The 22,935-nt window shown below is 39.7% G+C and overlaps 1 protein-coding gene and 1 pseudogene across 1 annotated transcript; both read right to left on the bottom strand.

Moving 5' to 3' along the window:
- Positions 1-479: 479 nt before the first annotated feature.
- On the bottom strand, positions 480-11,193 carry LOC133979210 (glutathione S-transferase theta-3-like). The gene is made up of 5 exons (XM_062417684.1): positions 11,005-11,193; positions 7,354-7,441; positions 5,117-5,273; positions 2,850-3,026; positions 480-840 (listed from the first exon to the last, which is right to left on the bottom strand). The coding sequence occupies exons 1-5, from the start codon at positions 11,111-11,113 to the stop codon at positions 640-642; spliced, it is 732 nt and encodes a 243-aa protein (XP_062273668.1). The 5' UTR covers positions 11,114-11,193; the 3' UTR covers positions 480-639.
- A 9,260-nt stretch (positions 11,194-20,453) lies between these two features.
- LOC133978509 (uncharacterized) overlaps positions 20,454-22,935 on the bottom strand; it is a 455,381-nt pseudogene continuing 452,899 nt past the window's right edge.

A 22,935-nucleotide genomic window follows, 5' to 3' on the forward strand; every position in this document is an offset into this window, starting at 1 on the left:
AGGAGCTCCAACAGCAGCCATGAAATATGCCCACTATCTACTGTCTGTTATCTCTTCACCCTGCATGCCTATAACATACTGTTGTAAGTCATGCATATAATGTTTAAAAATGTCAGAAAGTCTTTTTGTTTATATGATTTTGAGGCAAACTTCTAATATTTGTGGTGTAGACATTTAAAGCATTCATTAGTTTCCATATTAAACTGTTCAGCTTTGTCTCTTCACACAATAACTCTCGTGTATATTAGAGATTTATCTTTTTTTCCCCCTACTGACCCCCAAAATTCCTCTAATGTCCCACAAAAGAGCAACAAACCTTGAGTTGTGTGAGTTGTTTCTATTTAAGAAGCAAACCACAGTTTCAGTTTTAGTCAATTTCGAGATTTTGTTCAGAATTTATTGAATGAAAATGTATCATGTTTAATTTCTGCTTGATGTCAGCTGGAAAAAGAGATTTTAGGATAAATAAAAACAACAACAGCTGTGAAGACACTTTATTACCTGAAAACTGACACAAACTCCACATACATGATGACAAACCTACACAACACCTCTGCTAATAAAAAAAGTACCTCACAGCAATGAAATGACAACAGATTGTGGGGCTTTTTTTTTTTGGCACGAATGAGTCGAACATCCTCAGCTGAACATCTTCTTAAAATGTGGTTTCATCACCTCCAGCACGCCAGTGTTTTCCAGCGTCTGCGGCAGACTGTTCGCCTTCATGATCCCCTCGTGAGCTTCATCGAACAGCTTCACGCCGACCTCCTTCTTCACTCGCTCTGCCCAGGCGTTCAGCTTCGGCCGGCTTTCAAACACGTTCAGGCCGGTTCCAACAGGCTGCAAAAAAACACACGGACATATTAACTATCAAACACACTTAATAAAAGTCCTACTTAAAATAATCGTTACCACTTTGGGAAAATCCACTTTAACATGAATCTTCCCAACAAGACTAAAATAAAGGTTGAAACTGCAGAAGTGAGCTGCAACGCTTATTTAACCTTTGTGTCGTCCTCCCGGGTCAAATTGACCCCGTCTGTTTTGACTGTTCCTTCCTTCCTTCCTTCCTTCCGTCTGTCCTTCCTCCCTCACTCCTTTCTCTTTCTTTCTTTCCTCCCTTCCTTCTTTCCTCTGTCCTTCTTTCCTTCCTTCCTCCCTTCCTCTTTTCCTTTCTCCCTCCCTCCTACAGTACCTTCCTTCTTTCCTCCCTCCCTCCTACCTTCCTTCCTTCCTTCTTTCCTCCATCCTTCCTTCCTCCCTTCCTTCTTTCCTCTGTCCTTCTTTCCTTCCTACCTCCCTACCCCTTTTCCTTTCCCCCTCCCTCCCTCCCTCCGTCCTTCCTTCTTTCCTCCCTCCCTCCTCACTTCCTTCCTTCCCTCCTTCCTTCCTTCCTTCCCTCCTTCCTTCCTTCCTCCCTCCTTTCCTTCCTTCATCCTTCCTCCCTTCCATCCTTCCTTCCTCCCTCCCTCCCTTCCTTCTTTCCTTTCCTCCTTTCCTTCCTTCCTTCTGTCTTCATCCCTTCCTTCCTCCTTTCCTTCCTTCTTCCTCCCTTCCCTCCTTCCTTCCTCCCTCCTTTCCTTCCTTCTTCCTCCCTTCCCTCCTTCCTTCCTCCCTCCTTTCCTTCCTTCTTCCTCCCTTCCTCCCTTGACTCGAGGACAACAGGAGGGTTAAAGGTAAGTAACTCCCCAACCATAATAGCAGTCTGTGTTCTTACTTACATTATTGTTGTTGTAATATATTATTATATATATTATCATTATATCAGTGGAATAAAATGATCTTCTAATGACAATAATATCGTTTATAGCGATTGTTTCTGAGACAATATATCGTCCAATAATCGTAGTTATTGTGACAGGTCTAGTCCTCGTCACAGTGTACTTATCACAATAAAAAGTATTATAAAGCTGCATATTTATAATGAAATGTGTAGGCTATTCTGCACACTTATTTTCTTCCCATGTGTCTTTGTGTGTGTCTTTCCTTTGCCTGTACTTTTCTAAAATATCCACGAAAAGGACGAGGACAAAGGAAATACATCACAAAGAAGTGCAACTACGGGCCCATAGTGATTTATTTGACTTAATTTTATTTATTCAACCGTCTTTTTTACTACTTGGGACAATCCTTTTTATTCTATCTTTATTTCCTGATTGTTTCCCACCTTTTATGTCTAGTTTTTACTTTATCACATTTCCTCTTTAGTTGTTTCATTATTTCATTTTCTTCTTATCTTTGTTTTCCTTTTAACACCCCCCCCCCCCCCACACACCCACATTTCTGATTTTACCCACTTTATTTTACACTGACTTTATTCTATTACTTATTTAGATTCATGAGAATTATGATAGCGTTTCCTCATTTTCTGTTTTTATTGAGTCGTTGTTTTAGTATGTAAAGCATGACTATGAAAGAAAAGTGCTATAAAAATAACGTTTGATTGATTTATTGATGAGTGAGAGGTCGCAGTTTGCTCTGAGTTCGTGGAAAAAGTATCTTAAAACTCACAGCTATAATCTCACATCACTCTATTTTTTCATGGTACAGTTTTTTTCTTTTAATTATCACTGACACGTAAATGGAAACATATTCGGGCAGGAAGGGGGGATGTTATGCAATCATCTTGGTTAACATTGGGGTAAGTTATTTTGATGAGGTTTCATTAAGTCAATCTGATAAATAAATATGCATATATACACTGATTAAAATCTAGTTTCCTCCCACATGAACTGATGCTATTTCCTGTGAGATCAGGATCAAACTGTTGTATCCTGCAGCAGCAGCAGCAGCAGCAGTATGAGCAGCAGCAGCAGTTATAGCAGCAGAAGAAGCTCTTATTTTTTTACCTGCATGATCTCCACTATAGCCACCAAATCAGCCACAGAGATTTTGTCGCCGGCGATGAACGGTTTGTTCTCGATGAATTTCTCCTCCAGCATCTTGAGCGACTGATTCAGCTCCTCGACTGCAGCGTCCATCTTCTCCTTCGGGACGTCGCAGCCCATGACAAGACGATACATAGTCTGCACGGAGAGAGACACGTGTAAATAGATACAGCTTAAGTAGAAGCAGTAACATTCAGACTTCTGTTGTTATGTGTTATGCATTAAAGCGGACACATGATGCACAATTTCAGGTGTAAATTCATCGTCTGGGGCTCTACAGGAACATTTTTGGATGACTTACACTTAAAAAAACCTCCTTGCTTATCTTAAAATCAGTTCAACCTCTGTCTGAAACCATTTCCACACTAAACCGACTAAATTCATAAACACACTTTTCCTGTCCATTTCATCCCTGCGGACTCCAGACTGAAACTTTTCCAGAGCTTTTCCATAACGTCCTCCAGCATAGGTCTGTCACAATAATTATCAACTAATGGTACAATAACCTAACCTAACCCTAATTATCAACATCATCGTCTCTATATTTGTATTTATCGTATGAGACCTGGCTATGACCCTGATCATTTACTGTGTAAGTCCTGAGTGGAGACTGCAGAAGAATTAAAAGTAAATAACTCTGTCCCCCAAACCATTATATCAATGGTGTAAAATGATAATATCAAATATTGTTTATTGCGATTATTTCTGAGACAACATATCGTCCAATTAACTTTGATGTGTCATCTTCATCCGCACACACGTTTCTGTGCCACCTAGTGGTCACAAAAGCACAATACAGTGTGAAAATTACATGGCAGGCACAATTTTGTTTATTTATGCTTAATAAAGTTTGTAGTTTGATACAAATTTGACTAATTTTAGCGAAAACAACAAGCTACGACGCTACTAATAAAGACATTTAAGGACATTGGGACTTTATTATCATTGGTGTAAATGTAAAGGAAATAACTAATTTTATACACTGGTGAATTAATTGTGTTATACAGTAAAATAAACCCATTGTCCCTTATTGGAGGGGAACTATTTATTTCAAAAACTACATCCTGTTCAAAGATGATGCTTAGTTTTTCTACTCATCAGGTCCTACTACTCCTATGAGACAATTAAAATGCATGCCAAATGAAAGCTTGTGAGGTTGAAAATGTCCATTTGGTGTTGTACAGTAGAAGGCACGAGGAAAACAAAGCTTTGCAGAAACTCTGTGATATTACTAACAAAACAGGTGATGGCACATGAGAAAAACAATGACAGCTTGTTTAGAGTTAAATGCAGCTAACTTGCTCCTTTGTCTCCACACGTGCTCAATAGAAGAAGAATTACCTGTTTGGGGGCATTTTAATGTAGGTGGAGGTATTTGCATAAACAAGCTCATCTCTGTTTTTACTCTTTGGAGTTTTGGCGCCATTTCTAAACAATCTGCAGTAACCTTTGTGTTCATCCTGTGCAGCAGTGTGACTTTTAAGATAACAACAGAGATCTACAGCACAGACGAATAAGACATATCAGGCTTTGATACACACATAATACTTGTAAATAGATCAGTTCATTACTGGTTGATTTGTTGACTATAAGAGAAACAAAACATCGCCAGAATGATCCTTTAAAAGTGTTGGTGGGGAGTTTTTCCTTATTTGAATCTGAGGGTCAGTGTAAGGATAGAGGATGTTTTTTATACTGTACAGATTGTAACGCCCACTGAGGCAAATGTGTGATTTGTGATATTGGGCTTTAAAAATTGTATTTACTCATGTTTGTGAATTTAATAACCAGATTCTAAACAATAAACATGAATACATCTGACAACATTATGTTCCTTCCCTTAATTATCTTCCCTTACTGAAAATATATTTTTATCACCACTGTCAAACAATGGAAGAAAATATTACTGTCATCAGGAGACATTATGGTCATTATTATCAAGCTGTAGTAAATTCATAAACCAGAGATATAAAAGATATATTGATGTCTGCACTTTAAGGACTAACTCAGAGGTAGAACATATAAAATGCATGAAAATACAATATAAATACTTTCAAATATAAAGAGTTTTACTTCATCTTATCTATACTGGGGTGTAAGTCAGTAGTAGTTATAACAATGTGTTGTTTGGCTTATCAAAGCATCTTGTCACAGAATGACTAATTGAACTTTGTGTGTGGTGCATTAGGTCAGGAGAGGTTATGATTATCATGATCTGGGACTCGTACCCTGAGCAGGAAGACCTTGGACCCTTGAGCTCTGATGCTGGTGTGCTGCCAGGACATGTACTCATTAACACGAGCTCTCTTCTGCAGGTCAGCTGGATACCAGTGATCTGCAACCGTAGACGCATGTTTCTGCGCCATGTACTTCAGGATGGCAACGCTGCAGAGAAGAGAGCATGAGAAACCAATGAGGCCAAACAAACTAACGTTTTAATCACAGCAAAATGACACAATCACATGTATTATTGTAGTGATGTGAAATGTAGTAGAAATAAGTATCTTATTATACAAAGCAATCACAAGTAGATGTTGGGATGTTTAAGATCAAAGTGTGAGTCAGGGGCGATAAAGCTAAAAGCAGTTTTTCTAGGTTTAGACCGAACTCGTGGAACATGAAGTAAAAGCCAGTCAGTAAAGCAGGTTTTGGGGTTTTATAGATAAAGAGATACCAGTGAGTATCAAGTCTATCTTTGAGAGAGGACAATCCAACATTACTATACAAAATACAACGATGTGTACCATACACATCTCTGGAAATAATTCTTAAGGCAGAGTGATGAACAGATATAAGAGGTTTGAGAGTTGAAGAGGATGTGTGTCTATAAATGACATCACCATTGTCCAGGACCGACATAAAACTGCGAAGACATGGGGAAGATGACTTTGTGTAGAAATAACCAACTTTTTGCCTGAGTTGGCAATCTGTGATTCTCTCAATTATCAGTGCATCAGTAGTAAAAATACAGAAATCATTATAGTCCATGGTTCTTGATCTGAAAAAACAACATGAACTTTGTTTTGTCAGCATTTAACACAAGTTTTAGATCTTTAACAGCATCTTGCACAAGGTTTAAAGAGCACTGTAGGTTTTTAAATGCAAGATGTAGAGAGCCAGAAATATAATGTGTCATCTGTATATAGATGGGCATGACAGTTTGCCAAAGATGAAATAATAGTGTTTATATAAAGAGTAAAATATCGACGACCACATAAAATGACTTGTGTATAAGTGTATTTACTAAAGTGGTGATGTCCGTAGATGCTCCCATTGTGGACCAGGACAGGAGCTACCTGACAATCACGCCATTTTTTAATGTTTTAGCACAGAAATAACTCACATGTATTGATTAAATATATTAAAGACCTTATGTTTAAACTTTAATGCCTCAAAACAACAATCAGGATCACTGTAAGTCCCACAAACCATCATAGTTCTATTAAAGTTGGAGCAGTGGTGGCTAAAATATTAAAGATTTGTTTTCAACATTTCTTCTCAAAGCCAGTCTGTGTGAATTTACAGTTATTTAATCTCAGCCGGATCAAACCCAAACATCATTTCAATCCTGCATTTATTCAACACAGATATAACTGTGCTTGTGATGTGCAAATGTTCATACCGGCAATCAGATACAATCAAGGAAGGAGTCAGAAAACTTTGCATAATGTAATTTGTCTGTCTAATGGCTGTGAAACATGGCGGGGCGGCTTAGTTGGTTTCAGATGCATGAGTGAGCTGTGGAAAAAAAAAAACCCTGCTTTTGTTGAGTTTTTGAAATGTAACTTCTCAATGCTTTTAATGTTAAATTAGAGTCCCACGCTAATGCTAACACTGCACTCATATAACATTGTTGGACTTATGATGCACAGTTTAAAAAACAGATATAAATCAATGCAGTAGAACCGGAGATATATCACTTTTTTATTGCATGAATGTTTCAAAACCTGGCAGCTATATTGACTGAGACTGGGCTGTGTTATGCTAGTAGCAGCTTAGATGAGGAACTACAGAGGTCTGCTAACCATGGGTGTCTTTCTAACTCTACGCCCCTACTTTTTTTGGTACTTTTTTTAGACTTGTAGTCTACAGCCCCAACCAATTCTGACTCAGATGAAATCACTTCCTCTGGAGCCACAAAAGGATTTATACTACTTTTTACACTGAGAACACCTGAAAACACATTTTGAGGTATGAAATTGGTTCTCAATCGGTACACAAATTACAAATCCAATCATCTCTATTGTACTGCAACAGAGGCAGCAGATGAAACCCTAACTATCTCAGACTCACCAAGGGAGCAAGTTTGAAAATACAGGAAATATTTTTATAATTTGGCTGAATTGAAACTTTAAACCATCACAGCAGCTTTTCTTTCTCACAGGTTTCCATCATAAGCTTCCTGTCTAAAAACTGGAGGGGAAAGACTTTAAATCATCTGTAGCTGTAAAGGGAGTCTCTGTACCTCTCTGTCAGAACGAAGCTGCCGTCCTTCATGGCAGGAACCTTCTTCATCATGGAGACCTTTCCAAACTCCTCGCTGTGTTGCTGCCCTGAGACAGAAAAGGCACAAACGAAGAAACACAGCTGTTAAAAATCTTGGTTTGGTCATATAAAGTGAATCATGTCATGAAAATGCATTAGAAACATGATAAAATACTGATTGTGTATTCATGCTCTCCATATCTGCCTCTCTTTTATCTACTCTCAAACACTTCTCGCCTATTTTCTTTTCTCAGCGGGTCTCTGCTATACTCGATCACCTCACGGACACAGGAATGTTTTGTCTGGGTGCTTTGACCTTTGACCCTCATCATCCCATCCACTGGGTGTTTGTAGAGTCGGTTATCCAAGAGTTAATCGAGAGCAGCTGTGGATATGACTGTCAGCTTTTACAGTGTGAAACCCTCTCTAAATGTGTGTGCTTACAGAGCATATACAAATCCTTGAACTCTCAACTTACAAACATGTAGAGGGGGGAAAAAATTGGCCGGAAATTTAACTACATATTTCTAAGGTTCGGGTTTATGTAACAAGCTCAAATACTGCAGGACATTCAACTCTGCAAACCCAACAAACTCATATATCTGTTTTATTCCAAGAGCTCAAAAAAGTCTAATTAACCTCATATTTCAAGGGAGAATGTCAACAAAAAAGCCTAAAGTCATAACTAACAGAATGCTATGCTATACATGTATTTTTCAATTTATGTTTGTATCAAATTGTTTACTTGAACATTTTCCTATTCAACCAACATTTCAATAGCACAAGGCCTCATTTCCAAAAAAGCGTCTTAAAGAAAAGGTTCACAGTTTTTCAAGAGTGTCTTAAAACAAGCGTGAAATGCCCACATAAACACTAAAAGAGGCCTGACGCAATCTGCAACCTCAACGCCAGATACCAAATACCGACATTAAAGCTGGAGTCTCTCTACTCTCTCTGGCAGTGAGAGTAATTACAAGAACACTGTCAACATGAGCTTATGTCACAGACCTGGCATAGCCCACAAAATGACTTGATTCACCGTCAAGAATTTGATCCATTTGGTCTGATAACATTTGGAAAGTCTAGAAAAGCAACACAATTAAATTATTTTAACCACATTCAAGATAGCAGAGAGCTAACCACAAGTCTAGCGCCATCTCTAATGCAGGAGTCCTGCCTATACAACATGCGCAGTATGCATTGATCCAACGGGCGCGGGAAACCAGGCTTGACATTTAAAAACGTTGTCTATAATGAAAGACAGAGATTTAACTGGTGGTGATAGACGTGTTTGATAAGATCTTTAATATAACAGAGATAATTTATAGCTCCTACCCTTTGGAACTCGCTCCCTCAGGACATTCGTCAAGCACCAACTCTTGACTATTTTAAATCAAAGTTGAAAAGGCACAGGTTCCTGCAGTGTTCCTAAATGTGTGTTTTTGTCTGTAATATACTGTTGTTGTCTGTGTTTCTTGTAAAAAAAAATTGTGAAGCTACCCTGGGTTTTTCTGCTCTGAGTTACTCGTACTGTCATCAACAAATCGGACCAGGGTTCAAGTTACGAAGCACTACGCATCATAACTCTCGTGAATGACAGTGACAATGACTGCACTACAAGTTATTATTCATTTGAAAGTCAAACACTTGAGGCCATGAAAAAATAAAACATGGATTTCTCTTCTCATTGACCCTAAATGTGATGTTTTACATACCTCTACAGACCTCATTTGTTCTAAACTTTTTTATAAAAACATGTTAGAGACTCATTCTGTTCGTGTACAAGATGAAAAAATGAAACTCAACTTCAAAAATGTCTCCAGCAGGATCTCTGATGTCAGCAGTGATTTGTGTTATTCTTTGTTTATACACTAAAGCACGACCTGTATCTATAGCAACCATAGAACAACCTGTATCTATAGCAACCATAGAACAACCTGTATCTATAGCAACCATAGAACAACATGTATCTATAGCAACCATAGAACAACCTGTATCTATAGCAACCATAGAACAACCTGTATCTATAGCAACCATAACACAATATGATGGTCTGTCTGTGCATTACATACCTCATACAAGTGGAAAAGATTGATCAGCAATTTGCACAAGAGTAAAAAATGTGACAACCAACCCCGGTCTCCCCTATTATTGTAAGATAAGAAATGTCGTTTTCAGAGCTCAAGTTGTTCTGGGAAATGAAAACAACTTTGTTTCAACTGATATCACAACACACATATCTCTTCTTGCCTATGTTCATATTGCTGTGTTAGCCACTATGATTCACAAATAGTTAAGTGTGTTTTTATATGCCTAGTGTTTTCACCTGTTTCACACAAAGTCACATATTTAATTGGGTAAACTTCTGTAAATGCCTCACACATTATGAGCAAAAATGAAAAAAACATAATAATGCTTTTTTTTTTTAAATACTGATTTTATGGCACATAATAAGAGATAAATAAGCAATTAACACTGGGACTTTCTGACTGAAAACGCAATGTTAGTTAAATTAGAGATCATCACTAGGAAGTTAGTTTCAGGTTGAATATTCTTCAGATATTCATTGCGGGTTCAACGGTGCTTTCTACCTCGCTTTCACTCAGTGCAAAGTTAATGCACAATGGTTTTGCGATATGGCACTTATCAGACTCACCTCAACTTAACCCCTTGCATTATGTTCAGGGTCAAATTTGACACGTTTTAACATGTGACATCTGTAAAAACACTCAATACACATTTCTGCTAGGTGGACTTTTCCTAATGTGCAAAATATACAAAAATGGAGACAAAATGCTCCTTTTTCTTCTTTTTTTCTTGCAAATTTTTTTACATGCAAATGTCCGAATTTGACCTGTGTTTATTACAGAATTTTTCACATTCTATAAAAAAGTCCCCCTGGATTATAATATAGTGATTGTGAATGTCTTTTTTCCCCATAAATAAATAGAATACTCTCTGACGCTCTCTGACTGACAGCTTCGTTAATAAGGATAAATTAAAAATATTTTAATCAATTTATGAATTTAATGAATGTCAAGTGGTGTAAAGGCAGAATATGAACAGTATGTGAGGGTTAATGGGTTTACCTGCACCTTTTATTTTATATTACTTTTATAAGAAAATCCAGTAATTTCCTGTGTGTGTGTGTGTGTGTGTGTGTGGGGGGGGGGGGGGGGGGGGGGTCGTTTTTCTTCAAAAGCATCCATATAATTGGACCTATAGACCCCAGATCAATGCACAATGGTTATGCTATGCAAACAGACCCACCTCAAATAATTGTTGTTTTTTTGCATCTTCTATTTTACTTAAAAATGTTTTTTAATCTATTCATTTTCTATGGTTTTTCTTCAATAGCTTCCATATAATTGGACCTATAGACCCAAGATAAATGCACATTGGTTCTGCTATGCAAACCGACACACCTCTAATATCTGTTGTGTTTTGCACCTTCTATTTTACTTAAACACGTTTTAAAATCTATTAATGTTCTATGAAAGTGTTTGATTTGGGTTTTTCAGACCCCAAATCAATGCACAATGGATTATAAATTAGACACAATTAGCCTCCTATCTGAAACTCAAAGTTTTACTGCTCCCTGCCTCTTGTCTCTGTGTATGTTTAGGATTACCTGCAGTCAGGCTGATCAACTTGAACTCAAAGGGAATCCCGGCCGCTTTGGCGAACAGGTAAACGGACCGGCATGGCTGTGAGATCAGGTCCAGGTAGAGCTCCATCATGTCTGGATGTAAAAGGCTGCAGATATTAAACCGTGTTCCTCTTGTGTGTTTTCAGTCCTCTCCTGCAGCGTCTGTCAGTCACTATCCTCTGTCAGCCCAGCTTTACAGCGGCAGACCCCGCCTCTCTCTGCCTCTGCTGCTGTATAAAGCTCAATGATTTTTAAGTGTTGGCGACAGTTCAAAGTGAGCAGGTCGTCGTGGTTGAGCAGACTAACCTTCGACCTCAACTCGGCCCAACATTTTGTAAACACTGCTGAGACAGTCACTTTTTTTTTTATCTGCCTGGCAATTGCGATCAAGTCTGGTCTGTTCTAATGAGTTCAGAGTACTTACAGATCCCCTCCAGACATGCGTTAAGATATACACAAATACTCTGCTTGGAACAATTATGCATAACCCAAAACAGCTTTAAAAATAATATAATATGCATAAAAAATACTTAAAGTTACATTTACTCCTCCCTCATTATAATTGGCTTTTAATTTTGCTCCTTTTATGCTTGTATTTACATAGTCTATATACGCCTGCCTTTGTGAAGCACTTTGATGCACAATCTTTTCCCGTTTAAAGTGCTATATAAATAAAAAAATACACTTGAAACTTGAAGATGCTTCTTACTCCATTCTCGGTGTTTGGAGGCTTCTACATCACACTTGTGTATGATGCTTTCTTTAATAATTAAAAACAATCAGTCCACACACATGACTGCGATCAGTAAAATCATTTAGCAATCAATAAATGTGCAAAATAGCAGCAAACAACTACAAATATTTACGAAAAGAACAGAATGCACCAGCAGGATTACGGTAATTTAGGCTTTCATTGTGACAAAGGATGTAACAGATTAAAAACGTTGATGACTCTTCACTGCTGACTCGATTTTGATCAACCGTCTGCAGACGTGGAGGCTTCAGACTGATCGACAGAGCTGGATGTTTTCTGGCTGCAGAGTTTCCTGAGGGGCGAACAGAGCTGGAGCATCAATATAAAGAACATATTTACATGTAAAATAAGCCAGGTATGGTATAGACAGAAAGCCAGCATGATCACAATGAGCTGGTCTAGTTAACAGGCTGCAGGAGCTGTTTATTAGTTTGTTCCATTAATAATTAGTATTTGTTTTGATCTCTGAGATTAAGCACTTAAAACAATATTTCATCACGTACTAAATACTGGGGCAGTAATTTACAAATCTAGAAAGTGGCTCATTTCCAGTTTAAAACACAGGTCACCAGTCACAGTTGAGCTCTGTTGTTCTTTTTTACTGGATGACTTAACACACACTTAACACTTAAACAAACACAAAGGGAGGGTAGGTTTGTTTGTTCTGCACCTTTAGACAACAAATCTACACATACCTAGTGCATAATGAATACAATGAACAGGTGAACACATAAAAGGAGGGATGATTGACTCATGTTTCATAACTCAAACAGTAAAAGGATCTACGCTGCCCCCTGGAGACCAAACCCTTGAACTTCTTCTACGTCCTCTTGCACCTGTTGAGAGGCTGCTGGTTGCTGCTGCAGGACTGAGCAGCGTCTGTCCTCGATGCTTTCGGTCTGCGGTTCCACCTGGGACACGGTACGAGTCCGAACTCGGCCGCACTGTATTTGGCCAACAGGAAGGCAGGAATCTCTGCTCTGTGAAGTAGAGACATGATGATGAGAACAAGTGAAGTTCTGCTCCTCAATACAAGTTTGACAATAATAAGTTTGATTATCTCATCAAAAAATGTAGAGTCACACAGAGTGGTTATTGTGCTTTGAAGTGATGCTGTGATTTGCTGACTCTAAAAGTTCACTGAGGGGACTAAGACCTTAAATTCAACCCTACGATACAGAAGTGAGAGTATGTTTCCCCTTTCTGTAAGTGCAGAAGGCCACGACACCGATACCAGGGAGGAAAAAAGTAAAACAATGCGGGACTAATAGCGGACAGTTTATGCAACCCAGCTGTTCCACTGAAGGATTTAGGGTTCCTGTGGGCTAATTAAGAGGAACTGGCACCAAATACATTATCTATTTTGACAGATCGAAGACCTGAGACAACAAAAATTAAAGCATATGACACGTCCACCTATGATATGGAAAACCCCCAAAGTAGGACAAAAGAATCCAGTGTGAGCCAATGAGGATGTGGCACATAGCATCACCCAAACTGCAAGTTATATAAGGAATTAAAAATGCATATTCAGGGCTTCTTCTCCAGAACTTTCGAGCGAAGTAGACCAAGTCTGCAGCTGCGTATAATTCTTTGCTTTGTCAAATAAACACTTTGACTTTTGAACTCTCAAACATCGACTGCATCGCTTTCTTCAAATTTTGAACACGAAAAGAGAGACAGACAGAAAGAGAGGCAGATTGAGAGAGAGACAGACAGACAGAGAGAGAGAGAGAGAGAGAGAGAGAGAGAGAGAGAGAGAGACAGACAGACAGACAGACAGACAGACAGACAGAGAGAGGCAGAGAGAGGGAGACAGACAGACAGAGAGAGAGACAGACAGAAAGAGAGAGGCCGAGAGACAGACAGACAGAGAGAGAGAGGCAGAGAGAGAGAGAGAGAGAGACAGACAGACAGACAGACAGAGAGAGAGAGACAGACAGACAAAGAGAGAGACAGACAGAAAGAGAGGACAGACAGAGAGAGAGATTACGTTTGGTTTATTATGTTATTGGCTGCTACAAGCCATCATTATGATGAGGCTGAGAGAGGTCCATCATCAGTTGAGACAGCCATACCCTAGTGGGTTCGAGTTTCTAAAATGTGAATATTTTCTGGTTTCTTTAGTCATCTATGACAGTAAACTGAATATGTTTGGGTTGTAGAGAATACAAGATATCTGAGAACTTCATCTTGGGCTTTGTCATATCAGAAAAATGTCATTCAATGTTTCCATTGATCAGTATATCTCTCTGGCATTGTTGAGCCAGGGAGGAGGGACCAACTTTGAATGCTGTTATCACAAACACCAACCAACAAATCCTGCATCGTATCGTAACACCCTTCTGAGTCTTCTTTGTCGTCTTTTATTATTATTGTTGTTGTTATTATTACCAAAATCACAATGTGTAACTAAATGCAAATGTGTCACCGTCACAAGAAAATGGTGAAATACTCATAACTCACATATGAAATAAGATCATTTGTATAGAAATATGATTATTTTTCATATATTTCATTGCTCTTATGGGGTGAAAGGATCATAGGCATTGGGGCAGTCCATGTAAGTTCTTTAAAAAAAAAAATCATTAATTCATTTTCTTAACTTGCATTTTCCTCCTCATTGGAAAGAGGCACTATTATCAGCATTGCATTGCGTTTGCTGACCAATCCAGATATACTCTCACTTCTGTCTCTTAGGGTTGAATTAAAGGTCTTAGTCTTCCAGTGAACTTTTGAGTCAGCAACACACAACATCACTTCAAACCACAATAACCACTCTGTCTGACTCTACATTTGTTTGATGAGATAAGCAACTTATTGGTGTTACATTAGGTCTGATTAGAATTGATTAATAAAATGATACACAACCTCACACATCTTAAGCTGGTTTAAGCTGTTTTTTTTTCAGAAGGGTAGTTGTAGACTTTTCCGACCCCCCACAGAAATCGTGACTTCAGGCTACAAAAGCTACTCGCCATCTCCGCTTCTGTTTAAATATATTTACTTAAAGCAGTCTTATTATCGTCGGTTTACTGCAGGATAATGAATAATGATAGAATAGTAAATCGGGAGGGAGATGGTTTTTATGGGGAATTCGTTGAACTTTGTTTGGTATCACTAGTTTCACTACAGAGCGAAGCTTGTACGAAATAGAAGGAAACACTGAAACCTTTTAGTAGTTTTTACGGCTGAGAAACTGACCTGTTTATCGGTGGTAGCAGAGGGTGAGTCCGGGTTCTGGTTCTCCTCCATGCTGCTCTTGTAGTAGTACTGCTCTGTGAAAAAGTCACAAAGCGTCCGCTTGTTCCTATATCCATCTTGTACAATGAAGATTGAAAAAGGAAGTCGAGTGCCGGAAACAGCCTTCAAAGTAAAAGTTGGGCGTTTTGAAGCGTGTTGGCCGCAGCTGTCAGTTTAAGGAGAACAAAATGAAATAAATACAACCTAACAAAAAATAACCTAAATAATTTAGATAATTTATTTAATATTACACTGCCTCTCTCCCATTTGAAACGGTGCGACACGAACCGCCGTGTGCGCACAATTAACCCTTCGACTGCTTCTGATTTTTCTTAAGCTTTTAATCATTCTGTGCTACATACTGAGGATCAGTATGGTACTCTTACTCCTGATGAACTTTTAGACACTTTTAATTGTACTTGCATTGACATATTGGATTTGTTGGCGCCTTTTAGGTGTAAACGCCCCAAGCCAGTAACAGAGCCATGGCTTAATGACACCACTCGCACTTTAAGACGTGTATGTAGACGCGCCGAGAGGAAGTGGAAGAAAGATCATCTACACGTTTCTTTGGACATTTTTAAAAACAGTCTATTGCAGTATCAAAAAGCTGTTAAAACTGCCAAGTCTGTTCTTATCAAATCTTGTGTCTGCTAATAGCCATAAACCTCAGTTCCTTTTCAACACCTTAAATACTCTTTTAAACCCCTGTGACCACAATGGTGTTGTTCCTTCACTTAAGCTGTGTGAAGATTTCCTAAGGTTTTTCATTGACAAGATCTCAGATATTAGGTCCTCTCTTTTGCCGTCTGCATTGGATCCTGCCGTCTCTCCCATTTGCCCTGATGTTTTTGACACATTTGAGCAAGTGTCTCTTTCAGCTTTAACTGATATTGTCCAGCACCTCAGGCCTTCTCACTGTCCTCTTGACAGCATCCCACCCCGTCTTTTTAAGGACGTTTCCATATTATGGGCCCTGTGTTATGGATCTGATAAATTCATCTTTGATGTCTGGATGTGTCCCAGCTGCCTTTAAACATGCTGTGGTCCAGCCCCTCATCAAAAAACATAATCTTGACCCCACAGTTTTATCCAACTTTAGGCCTATCTCCAAGCTTCCTTTTCTTTCTAAGGTCTTGGAGAAGGTGGTTAATGAACAGCTGCAGTCTTTTATTGATCTAAATGGCATTTCAGAGAAGTTCCAGTCTGGTTTTAAGTCACGCCATAGCACTGAAACAGCACTTTTAAGAATTTTAAATGACCTTCTTTTAACAGTTGACTCTGGTAAATCTGCTATCCTGGTCCTTCTGGATCTGACAGCTGCCTTTGACACAGTGGATCACAACATCCTCCTGTCTCGCTTAAACACCTGTGTGGGCATTAAGGGTACCGTTCTTAAGTGGTTTCAGTCATATCTCTCAGACAGGAGCTTCTCTGTCCAGCTGGGCCAGTATTCTTCGGCCACTTCGCCGCTGAGCTGTGGGGTGCCTCAGGGCTCTATTGATGGTTATGACAGCGCCATTGGCACCCTGAAGTCTCACTGTCACCCTTTTGCAAGGAACCTTGGTGTTATCTTGGACAGTGACTTTAGGTTCGATAAACAGATAAGCTCTATTGTTAAAACGAGCTTCTTCCAGCTAAGACTAGTAACTAAAGTAAAGGCTTATCTCCCTAGAAAGGATCTTGAGAAAGTTATCCACACCTTTATTACATCACGCCTAGACTACTGTAACTCTTTACTTGTTGGTCTCGACCAGTCAGCAATGCGTCGGTTACAGGTTGTCCAGAATGCAGCTGCCCGCCTGCTGACTGGAAAGAAACGGCGTGATCATATCAGTCCCGTCCTTGCATCTTTGCACAGAAAGAGTCAGATTGAGCACTTTAAAACACTGCTGAAAACCCATCTTTTCTCCTTGGCGTTCAGCCACAGCTAGGCGAGAATCCTTGGCTCTTATTTTATTTTATTGTATTTTTATCTTTACTTTTACTCTTTTTTAAATTGAGCTCTTATTATTCCTTTACTGTTTTATTTATTATTATATTTGTGTCTGATTATATTGTATTTTAATAACTGTACAGCACTTTGGTTCAACTGAGGTTGTTTTTAAATGTGCTTTATAAATAAAGTTTGACTTGACTTGATATTTCCGCCACTTTCCCACAACTGAGAGATAATCACCGGGATTTTCAAAGTAAACACATCGTGTTCGAGACGGAGACTGAGCTGCTGCTGCTGCTTATATAACTTATTGTTATACATTTAAATTACTATAGATCATATTCTTGCAACTTAAATTGAATTGTATTTATAAACGTCTGATAACAACCTAAACAACGTGACACGAGGAATTCTTAAACAGGCCAACAGCCTTAATGACTACTGAAAATTAAAGACCTAGCCATGTTTTGTGTGCTGTGTTCAGAAGACATTTAGCATTTTAATAGGCTTTTAACTATGGCAAGAGAGGATAAAATACACCAGTAATAATGACTTTATTTCATGAATTATTTTAATGACATAATTAGACCATGTGTATACCAGAGCTGTTTACAAGTCATTTTTTACAAGTCCAAGTCAAGTCTCAAGTCTTTGAGGGTCAAGTCCAAGTCAAGTCTCAAGTCTCTCGCCAACACTAAATAAAATTCAAATTCTAACCTTAGAGCTGTACAATCCTTCATCCTGATCAGTTAGCCTTGCGAGCACCTGCCCATGTCTGTTTTTGTGGTGTGCTGTCACTGAAGTTTGTATGTATGTATCTGTTTGTATGTTGAGATGCCCTCTCCTGAAACTGTTACCAAATCTACCTTCGGCTATTACCTTGACCTAGGACAGTATGAAAATGTATCAATTGTAGGTTCACTATAGAGAATCTACTGCAATGTGATGTGAAGAAACATACACTAAGAATTATTTCAATTCCATAACTGTATTTTCTTCAACAAAAAAATAATTATTTTAACAATGTTTTAAAATATAACAAAATGAACAAAACATGAACATCACAGAAACACTGCAGTTTAACACTGTGGTACAAACACATGTTCATTATTTTTTTCTCCAAGCTGATTTTGATCTGCTGCTGAACACAACACACAGCAGGGAATGTGTGGGGATATTATAAAATATATATATATATATATATATATATATATATAAAATGACCATAGTTAACGCAACGTTGTGTTTTTTAATAATTAGTAGCGGAGCCACTAAGTTAGTGGCACTTAATAACGGAGTTGCGGTGGTTTCCTGTCTGAGCTTTCAAAATAAAACCTTTGCTATTGTGCGCTTCTTATTATTATTAACAAACAAATTTGGGGCTTGTCAATTACGGGAGAAATGACGGGAGGGTGGCGGGAGATGGTTTCGAAATATGGGAGAACCAGGGAAAAACGGGAGTGTGAAGGCATTGTATCCAAACGTAATGATCTGAGGCACTCCTGCTGAACTTGTCGCACTCGCCATTGTCAATGTCTGATACTGAAGATGCGCGCTTCACACATGGCGCAGGCGCGTGGCATGACGTTGGTGTTTACATCTAGCTCAGAGCCAGAGATCATACAAAAAGATGAATGACAGATAAATAATGAGAATAATAATAATAACATGAAATAAAGGTTGTTCGCGAGTCTCGAGCCTCGAGTCGAAGTCAAGTCTGAAGTCTTTTGAGGTCGAGTCCAAGTCGAGTCTGAAGTCACAGTTTAGTGAGACTTAAGTGCAACTCGAGTCCGAGTCGCGAGTCCCCAGCTCTGGTGTATACCTTCATTGATGAATACAAAACCACAGTGGCTAAAGACTTTTTGAAGTTGGACCAATCTCTCAGCCAATCTGTTTGAGGCAGGATGAAAAGCTGGAGTTTTAACGTGTTTAACAGCCATCACTTCAAGGAATGTCTCAAATTTACCTGCAGTAAATTGAGGTCTGTTATCCGTCACTACCTCTTTTGGCAACCCGTATGCTGCGAACAGGGTTCTCAAGGCTTCAATAGTTTTGCTGGCTGTAGTGGATGTATATTGGATATATATGGATTATTTCAGGCCAGTGAGCATACGCATCCATAACCACAAGAAACATTTTCTTATTGACTCCCATGGACATGAAGCCCACTTCCATGTATGCACAGGTGCTGTGGCAGGCTGCTGCTTACAAATTTCACACAGATTCACCTCACTCTAAATGTCCTCTTCAAATGTAGGCCACCAAAATAAGCTTCGGAAGAGAGACTTAATTTTCACCATGCCTCAGTGGCTGTCGTGTAACTCTGACAATAACCTGCTTTGCAGTTTGGCTGGGATGACTACCCGGAAACCCCAATGTACACAACCATCTTCCACTGTAAGGTCAAATTTACGCTTCACAATGCGGTTGTAGAGCCACATCTGGAACATACTTTTGCCAACCTGACAAAACATGTTGTTTCACCTTAGTCAGTACGGGGTCTCTTTCTGTTTGGGATGCAATATCTTTTGCCGTTAAAGGCAGACTGTCTAAATAAGATACTCTGAACACTGGGTTTGACCTAGGGAAATTGTCATCTGGTTTTGGAAGTCTGGATAACCCATCTGCATCTCCATGCTGTTCAGACGGTTTGTACTGGATCTCGTAGGTATATGCAGCTAAACTCAAGGACCATCTCTGCATCCTAGCTGCAGCTAAGGGAGGCACCCATGTTTTTGGACCCAAGTTCTTCAGTTATGGTTTATGGTCTCTTATCAGTGTAAACTTACGACCAAACACATACTCGTGAAATTTAATCACTCCAAAAACCAGGCCTAACACCTCTTTCTCTATCTGAGAGTAGTTTTTCTCTGCTTTGGTAAGCATCCGAGAAGCGAAAGCTACAGGTTTTTCATAAATAACTAAGGAAGGTGTGTATCAGCAATAACTAAACCTGGCCCATATGCAACAGCTCACAGCAACAAAACACAGTACAGCGCAGCAGTAAAGCGAGGCGGAGTGGACACAAAGATCCAACCGCCCTGACTGATGGCCTGCAGAGCATTTGAAAGCTCAGGCTCTGATTGGTGGCTAGGGATTGGAGCGCACCGAACGAAGCCGCACCAATCAGGAACCAGGGATGGAGTGGGAGGAGCCAGGACCGGAAGGTGGTTAGGAAGGAGAGGAGGGAAACAAACAAAACAAAGAGGGAACACATACACACACAATACATACACATGCAGGGCCGTAACACACACACCCAAAAAGCACAGGAAAGAAATGTTGTGGTTCAGGGTCAGAGTTATTGTACAGATGGAAATAAAGAAGATCTCTGTAATACTTTGCATTTTAGACTGAACCAAGTAAATCAGCATAAAGCTGCTGCTGTGGTTTAAACAGCACGCAGGTGTTTCAGATTTAGAGGTTTGAGGTGGAGCTGCATGGTTGAGTGGAAGTGTGTGAGGGACATTCACTCGCTACCCCGCTCAAACACAGCTAGTCACACCAGTACGGCATCTCTCCAGTGTGAATGCGTTGGTGGATTTTTAAACTATCATCTCGAGGAAACCTTTTCCCACATTGCTCACAGCTGTACGGCTTCTCTCCAGTGTGAATGCGTTGGTGGCTTTTTAGATGACTGTTATGACTAAAAGTTTTCCCACATTGCTCACAGCTGTACGGCTTCTCTCCTGTGTGAATGCGTTGGTGGATTTTTAGACTACTGTCTCTATTGAAAGTTTTCCCACATTGCTCACAGCTGTACGGCTTCTCTCCAGTGTGAATGCGTTGGTGGCTTTTTAGAGTACTGGCTTGAGTGAAAGTTTTCCCACATTGCTCACAGCTGTACGGCTTCTCTCCAGTGTGAATGCGTTGGTGGATTTTTAGATTACTGTCTCGAGTGAAAGTTTTCCCACATTGCTCACAGCTGTACGGCTTCTCTCCAGTGTGAATGCGTTGATGATTTTTTAGGGTGCCATTGCCAGCGAAAGTTTTCCCACATTGCTCACAGCTGTACGGCTTCTCTCCAGTGTGAATGCGTTGATGTTTTTTTAGGGTGCTATTTTCAGCAAAAGTTTTCCCACATTGCTCACAGCTGTACGGCTTCTCTCCAGTGTGAATGCGTTGGTGGATTTTTAGATGACTGCCACAAATGAAAGTTGTCCCACATTGCTCACAGCTGTACGGCTTCTCTCCAGTGTGAATGCGTTGGTGGATTTTTAGATGACTGTCTTTATTGAAAGTTTTCCCACATTGCTCACAGCTGTACGGCTTCTCTCCAGTGTGAATGCGTTGGTGGATTTTTAGACTACTGGCTTGAGTGAAAGTTTTGCCACATTGCTCACAGCTGTACGGCTTCTCTCCAGTGTGAATGTGTGAGTGCTGACAGCAGTGCGTTTTGAGTATCTTTCTTCTTCTTATTTGATTCTATGAGAACAGACAAACATACAGAGAAAGAAAGAAAGATATATTAAGTTAGGCGACACAAAAGAAGAAATCATGTAAGACCATAGAGGGTTAGGGTTAGGGTACAGTATTACAGTATGGGAAATGTCAAAACTGCTCCTGAGCCCCATTTTTCACAGCCTGGCCATAGACTGTGGCAGAAAAGGGGAATAACATGGGTATTCAATATAGTGCAAAATTAATCTTGTTCAAAATAAAATAGTCAAAACAAACACAAAAATGAAAAAGTAGGGTTAGTCTTCAAAATCAGTCATGTAAGGAGTGGTTGGGTGAATGTGTGGTGTGTGGCGTTTGATGGTGAAACAAAGTAAAAGAACCAAGAAAACAACGTAGGAGCATGTTGGGGAGAGGACAGAGGCTGGACCAGCAGCTTCATAAATGGGGCTCAGAAGGCCAAGGTGTGTCACATCCTACTGATCAGTGTGCCTGCTAATCAGGAACCTGCCTCTGCAGACAAAACACAGCAGTAGCTAGAGGAGCAAAGTAGAGGGGTCATTGCAAGGATCCAGGGTTTCCTAAACTTGATCCTGACCAGACTAATTCAGGACATCTAGGGCCCCATCTTGCGGTCGGCACATAGCGGATGTGGCGCATGTGTCTTTGTTAGTTTCCCCCGGCACATTGTCATTTTCTCGCCCGTTGTCTAAATAGCAAATACACTTGCACCAGTCTGTGCGCCTATGGGACGCGCAGCAGCACAAAAACATGCAAAACATTACAAATAAAAGGACCACAATGTGAATTCATATTATGATGTACATCAACATATTAAAAATACATGTCATATTAGTTAGTCATAATATTTATCAGATTTAATTGATGGTAAAAAGTAACAAATTAAATGAGAATGAGCCTTCCACAGTTTTTTATTTTTTTTGGGGGGGGGGGGGGGGGTGTCAGCACCTCGGAGAGTGCCGCTGCGGACAGTCCTAACAGAATAATGAAAGTCTGTAGCCTCTGAGATGCTGCACAGAGCGCAGTGCAATTATGCACAGCCACTCACTGTTTATTAAATCAGCTGATGAAACCAGGCTGCTGCACACCTCTACACTCATCAGACTGGTTGGTTATATCTCCATATTCTTCCTTTATATGAATTAAATGTGAGGTTAGCAGCTCATCAGCCAACTTTCTTTTCAGCAAAAGTAACTCATGTTTTATTATTGAAACGCATTGCTGGGTAAATGCGCTGTTATAATTGCAATCCGCCAAAGTGACAGCACTCCTGGATATTAAAGGGAATGGGAGATGACACTCTGATTGGTTTACCGCGGGTTACGCCCAAAACACGCCTATGATTAATGAGGGTGTAAAAGGGATGGACTTAAAGAAGTCTGACCCTTTTAGACCATGCGCCTGGCGCAGTGACCATTTTTCCGCCGTTAAAATAGCAAAAGTGGATTTGGACATGCCCCAAAGGCACTTCACGCCATGCGCTGTAGATCGTTAAAATGGGGCCTCTAGACCTCTTCTTTGTGTGAACCCATTATTAGTTTTTGACAATTTAATAAAA

Source organism: Scomber scombrus, chromosome 4 (assembly GCF_963691925.1).
Source record: "Scomber scombrus chromosome 4, fScoSco1.1, whole genome shotgun sequence".
NCBI lineage: Eukaryota > Metazoa > Chordata > Actinopteri > Scombriformes > Scombridae > Scomber > Scomber scombrus.

Coding starts and splice junctions, on each gene's coding strand:
- LOC133979210 (XM_062417684.1), bottom strand. CDS start 11,113: ATGATGGAGCTCTACCTGGACCTGATCTCACAGCCATGCCGGTCCGTT. Junction 7,442..11,004: donor GTTGATCAGCCTGACTGCAG/GTAATCCTAAAC, acceptor TTTCTGTCTCAG/GGCAGCAACACAGCGAGGAG. Junction 3,027..5,116: donor CCAAGGTCTTCCTGCTCAGG/GTACGAGTCCCA, acceptor CTCTCCGTGCAG/ACTATGTATCGTCTTGTCAT.